The 6037-nt window shown below is 52.7% G+C and overlaps 1 protein-coding gene across 1 annotated transcript; it reads right to left on the reverse strand.

The window, feature by feature from the left end:
- Positions 1 to 3172: 3172 nt before the first annotated feature.
- MB (myoglobin) lies at positions 3173 to 5830 on the reverse strand. The gene is made up of 2 exons (XM_007535676.3): positions 5579 to 5830; positions 3173 to 3850 (listed from the first exon to the last, which is right to left on the reverse strand). Exons 1-2 carry the CDS (start codon positions 5729 to 5731, stop codon positions 3704 to 3706), a joined length of 300 nt encoding a protein of 99 aa, XP_007535738.2. The 5' UTR covers positions 5732 to 5830; the 3' UTR covers positions 3173 to 3703.
- Positions 5831 to 6037: the final 207 nt, after the last annotated feature.

Below are 6037 nucleotides of genomic sequence, written 5' to 3' on the forward strand. Positions count from 1 at the left end.
CCCCACCTGCAGAGGAAAGCTTCACAAGCAGTAAAGCAGATCTGTAGGTGTTTCTTTGTCTCTCTCCCTCTCTCTCCCCTCCCCTCTCAATTTCTCTTTCTCCTACTAAATAAAGAAAAATCCATAAAGATGTCCATTCCCGGAAGTACGACAGACTAGGTATGGTAACATACACTTTATTCCTAACACTCAAATAATTTTTTAAAAAGCTCTAAGAAGACTTCTGTATGTGTGTGTGCAGCCTGGGCCTTATGCATGGGCCATTTTGCTGTCCCAAGCTGCTTTCTCATTCTGACAGAGAGACACCACAGCACCAGAGCTTCCTGCATGCTGATGGTTCCCCACACCAGAAGTTCTCACCACTCCACCCCCTTTCTGTCTGCTCTCCGGCATCCCATTGGCTCCTGGACCTACACTGACCCTCTCCTCCTCCTTCCCACACCATGGAAGCTTAGTAAAGGTGGACATAGCACCTGCCTTGGCTACTGCGGGGGCACCTTCCCCATTTGGGGGCTGGCACATAGTGCTTGTTCCACGCATAATAAAGGTACATAACACAGAATAAATGCATTTTCAGGATCATGTTATTTTATTTTATTTTTGACACCAGAGTTTTCACTGGGACTTCATGCCAGCATTACTCCACTGCTCCCTGTGGATATATATATTTAGATAGAGGTTAAAAGACAGAGCAAGAGGGAGGGCAGGATAGAGGGAGGGAGGGAAGAGGAAAGGAGAGCAGTGGCACCCAGTCAACACTGCCCCACTGCTCAAGAAGCTTCCCTTGTATAAGGTGCTCCCATGTGGTGGCCAGGGGCTTGAACCCAGGACCTCTCACATAGTAAAATGTGTGCTCTTCTGGGTGAGTCATTCCCTGACTCCATAGGCTTACATTTAAAACAGTAGTCTGTGTTTTCCCTGAGTTTTCTTTTGTTATTTTTTATATTTATTTATTCATTTTTCCTTTTTGTTGCCCTTATTGTTTTCATTGTTGTAGTTATTACTATTGTTGTTATTGCTGTTGTCATTGTTGGATAGGACAGAGAGAAATGGAGAGACGAGGGGGAGACAGAGAGGGGGAGAGAAAAATAGACACCTGCAGACCTGCTTCACCACTTGTGAAGCAACCCCCCTGCAAATGGGGAGCCGGGGGCTTGAACCGGGATCCTTACGCCGGTCCTTGTGCTTTGCACCACCTGTGCTTTACCGCTGCGCTACCGCCTGACTCCCTTCCCTGAGTTTTCTCTCTTACCTGTTCTCCCCCTTTTAGACAGCAAAGTCCATCAATACCAGAACCTAGGGGAAGAGCAGGACAGGCAGAAGCAAGAAAAAGGCATCTCTTTACAGATTCAAATCTTGGGCTCCAGCAAGTCCAGAAGGAATTCTTAGGAAAAGCAAGAAGTCCTGGAAGAGACCAGGAAGTGAGCCCACACCCCAGGCTTTCTGGAAAAGTTAAAAATGATCCCTCAGAAGGGAAGGAGTTAAAAAGGAAGTCATAATATGCTGATGCCCAGGGAAAAGGGTTCCACCTCCTGCTCAAGGGGCTAGCTGTCTTCCAGAGCAACCCAATGTGAGTTGAGGAGAGGCCATACTCCTGGTGCAGAGTAACAACTGGAACCCAGGCCGGCTCCAACAGGAGAAGGCAGTCCTGCAGAGCTGGCATGGCAAACACTCCAGACAGGACCAGGGACTCTGACCACTGCCTCTGTCCCAGATGAAGGCTACACCAAGCAGGGGATCCTGAGAAGTGGGGGTCCCATGTTGATGGGAACAGTAACTGAAGCTGAAGCCCATGTGAGGGCAGCGTCCCTGAGAACACTGCTGAGGACAGAGAGCAGCAGAGGCCCCCACCACACACACACACACACACACACACACACACACACACACCTGCCACAAACTCCTAGCAATTAGCCCTAAACCCCAAGATAATCAGAGCCTGGGCAGGAACACCACAAGGAGACTTCGCATTTGCAAGCCAGCCCTAGTGAGGATTTCCAACAATAATAAAAAAATGCAGTTGAAGTATAGGAGGAAAATAGAAATCAGAGCCTGTGCACATTTAAAAGAAAAAGCTGAGATTTTTTTTTACCCTGTTGGAGACAAAAATCTGTTGAATGAATGCGGAATGAAAGACAAAGGAGCACCTGTGCCTTCCTCTGCCCTCAGTCTTCTGCCCTGATTTCCTTCTTCCAGCAGACCTGTCCCTGACTGAATTGAGAGCAAGGAGCAGATTACTCAGCTTTAAACCCTGCACACGTACCCAGGACAGAAGTGCTCACTGCCTGAGTGTGCAGCTGAATGGAGATGATATCAATGCAGGAGGTTTTCCCCGAGGGCTGAGATTTCAGAGCTGCGCCCCCCCACCCCCGCACCCCAGTGGACGCTTTTCCTCATTCTTGCCCTGCTCTCCAGTCTTTCCTGATTGTGCAGAAAAAATTTTGGAGCTGGAGCCTCCCAGAGGTATACATAGTCTGAGAAGTGAGCCTTCATCTGAGGCGTTCACTAGGTTTCCAGTCCCGGGGTCCCTTGAGGATTCATGGAGACTGAGTCTTGGGCTGCTGGAAACAGCTATGTCTTGGACTTAGATGTCACCACTCAGGCCACCAGATCTGTTTCCACTTCTCTGTGCAGTCTGTGTAGTCACGTGCTAGTGGACACTTCAGCCATATGTGCATAGGCTGCTGTGTGCTTGGTCCTGGTGGAGGGGGGTTGTGTCCCCAGCCTGAGTGACTCACTCCCCAAGTAGCTGCCCTTTCTCTGTGACCTCATGAGCAGCACCTGCTGGCTGCCTGGCTGTCTCCATGGCTGGAGTCCCTCCCAGGTCAGCTCTGCCACCTCCCATCCCTTGTCCTTGGGAATGGTGCTTGAGTAACTGCAACCATAATGAGCTCCTTTCCTAGGTCTGTGCCCCCCTCCTGCAAAGATGGCTTCCCCACTTCCCCTACCAGCACAGGCTGTCACTTTCCCCAGGCACCATCTGCCACCAGTGGTGACCTGAGCAAAGGGTTTCTGTCCCTTTATGTCCCCACCCCTCCTCCTGTACACACACACACACACACACACACACACACACACACACACACACCCCTTGGCACCTAGCTTCCTCACATTTCTTGGGGAGCAGTGTGAGTCCCCTGGCTTTAGGGGGTGAGAGTCACCAAGCAAAGACTGAGATGTTGCAGGGACTTTTATTAAAATCAAGCGAGTCCCCCAAGACCCAAGGAGACACAAGTGGCTTCGCAACATACCATCCATCCCTTGGGCTGATGTGGCTATACCACCCCCCATCCCAGGAGCCCCCTCTCCTTGAAAAAAAACAGCCTGAGTTTTACTAAGGTTGGGTGCTGGATCAAATGTGTGGTGCCCAGGACTCAAGGTGATGGTGAAAGCTGGGGTTGTTGGAGGGTGGGAGCAATTGTTGGGAGAGAGAGGAACTCAGCCTGACCCCAATTCTACAAGCCAGTGAGCAGAGGGCCATGCTTCTCCTGTTTCTCCAGAAGATGACTCTCCACAGGGAGACAGGCCCCCCAGGTGGGGTGTGTCCTGGACCTCCCCTGGACCACCCCCCACCACTTCCCATGCTCACCATTCAGAAATAGATGTGTGGAAGCAAATGCTACAAGGCTACACTAGGAGGTTCTGTTACTGTTCTGTCTGGGACCCAAGGGCCCAGGCGGGCAGGAGTGGGGCATCAAGGGACTCAGCCTTGGAACCCCAGCTCCTTGTACTTGGCAGCTATGTCATTCCGGAAGAGCTCCAGGGCCTTGCTCATGGCACCCTGGGCATCGGCACCAAAGTCCCCAGCGTGCTTGCTCTTCAGGACCTGGATGATGGCTTCTGAGATGAACTGCGGGGGGGAAGGAGGGGGACAGAGAGAGACAGGAGGGGATGGGATTGCTGCTCACTGGGTGGCCAAGCCAAACAACCAGCTGGGTTGGTGTAGCACACCTCCTCCCACCCCAAGGGCATTCACCCATTGCCCACAGACACCAGGCTCACCTGTGTGTGCTCTCTACCCATCATCACACAGCACAGATGGGGAAACTGAGGCCCACCCTGCTCTATTTCTCAGTGTTCAGACCTTTTCTGCCTGGGCCATCTAATCGGATACTGTCCCCTGCCCTAGGGTGTGGTTGGCCTCAACCTTGAGAAGCTGTTGAAGGAAGGACAAGAGACTGGCAGCCCAAGCAGTTGAATGCAAGGATCTGGGTTGGAACCCAGACTCGACTCTTCAAGCAATGCTGGGAACTCATCCTGGGCCAGGGGTTCAGGAGTGGGAAGGGGCCAGGTTCTGCCTAGAGGAGGTCCAGTCCAGAGAAAAGACACAACCCATTCAGGCAGCACTTGACAGTTTGGGGACCAAGTGCCTCTGAAGGGTGCCAGGTTTAGGGGGAGAGGTTGCAGAGTGAGTGGCTGTCTGCTGGGCCTTTAGGGAGAGGCAGGACCTGCCAGGAAAACACATTCAGAATTGCAGAGGGGAGCTGGCATCCATCTTTGATGTTAAGTGGGGTGGGCAGACAGGACTGTGGGGTTAGGGGGCTGAGCGGGACACAGAGAAGTGAGGCCAAAGAGGGTGGTGGTGGCAGTGATGGTTGACAGGAGTTATGTAGCCACGAGGGATGATGAGTGTGGCTTTCAGGGCTGGTCTAGCTCAGCCTGTTAGAGAGCCAAGTTGCAGGCCTGAGGCCCCAGATGCCCCAGATTCAATCCCCTGCATTACATTATGCTAGAGCTGAGCACTGCTCTGGCTTGCTTGCTCTCCGCATCCCTGCATGAACGAATGAATGGATGGATAGATGGATGGATGGTATCGACTTCAAAATACCAAAGATTGGGCCATGGCTCCTGGCCCAGCAGCAGGGGGTGACCTTGAATGGGTCTCTTAGCCTCTATGGGTGCCCTCTACAAACTAGCTAAGTGGGACACGAAGCCAGTTCCTTCCTGCCTGGGGCACAGCCTGCCCAAGGGGCTCATGACCACTCCCCCTTCTTCACAGGCAGCAGTTCAGTGGGTGAGTGCAAGCAGGAGCCCCCATTCTCAGGTCCTCAAGCAGAATTTGGTCTTGTAGCTAATGTCAGGCCAGAAAGAAGGAGAAAAAAGGGCTGGCTGAGAGTCTGGGGCTCCATTTAAAATTGCCTAAAGGGAGACTTGCTGCCCTCCTCGTGTCTCTTGCTGGGGCTGTGTGGTCATCTGGGCCCTTGAGTCTCCTTTGAGGATGGATACCACCCCATGCTGGGGCATAGAAGGACAGGGCCTGAGTCAGCACAAACAGTTTGAGCACACCAGTTTGAGCACACACATTACCATTCACAGGGACCCGAGTTTAAGCCCCAAGCAGTGAAGTGGGTCTGCAGGTGTCTCTTTCCCTCTAGCTCTGCCTTCCCTCTGATTTCACTCTGTTTCTATCTAATAAATAAATAAATAATATAGGGAGGTGTCGCCTACCCTCCCTGTTTCCACTCAGCGTGTCGCGTACCCTACTCCCACCACTTCTACTCAGGGTGCCACCCACCCTCCCCACTCCCACTGGGGTGCTGCCCACCCCCACCCCCACTTCCTCTGGGGCACTGCCCACCTCCAGGTACTTGACGGGGATCTTGTGCTTGTTGGCATGGGACTGGGCCAGGGGTGCCAGCTCAGCCTGGTGCTGCCCCTTCTTCTTGAGGATGCCGCCTAGGGCGGTGAGCACGGTGGTACCGTGCTTCTTCAGGTCCTCGGAGCTTTTCATCTCATCCTCAGACTTCAGGTGCTTGAACTTGTCAAACTTTTCCAAGGTCTCGGGGTGGTCTTTAAAAAGCCTGTAGGAATTGGGGGAGGGAGAGGGGGCAGAAGAGGAGCTGGAGTCAGACTCGGGAGCTCTGGATGGGGCCCAAGGCCCCTGGGTCCTAGCTGTGTGACCTCTGGAGGCTCACTTCACTTCTCTGTGCTTTGATGCCTGTCCTTAGCAGAGCACAGATTCTGCCAGGGTTAAAATATGTGGCAGGTTGGGAACCAGGTAGGTGGTTGACTTGGTTGATCACACACATTTGTGCAA

The sequence above is a fragment of the Erinaceus europaeus genome, chromosome 4, assembly GCF_950295315.1.
Source record: "Erinaceus europaeus chromosome 4, mEriEur2.1, whole genome shotgun sequence".
Taxonomy (NCBI): Eukaryota; Metazoa; Chordata; class Mammalia; order Eulipotyphla; family Erinaceidae; genus Erinaceus; species Erinaceus europaeus.

Excerpts from the sequence above, each read along its gene's own strand:
- MB (XM_007535676.3), bottom strand. The coding sequence starts at position 5,731 with ATGAAAAGCTCCGAGGACCTGAAGAAGCACGGTACCACCGTGCTCACC. Across the intron at positions 3,851-5,578 it reads TCCCCGTCAAGTACCTGGAG|TTCATCTCAGAAGCCATCAT; the intron begins GTGGGCAGTGCC and ends TCCCCCCCGCAG.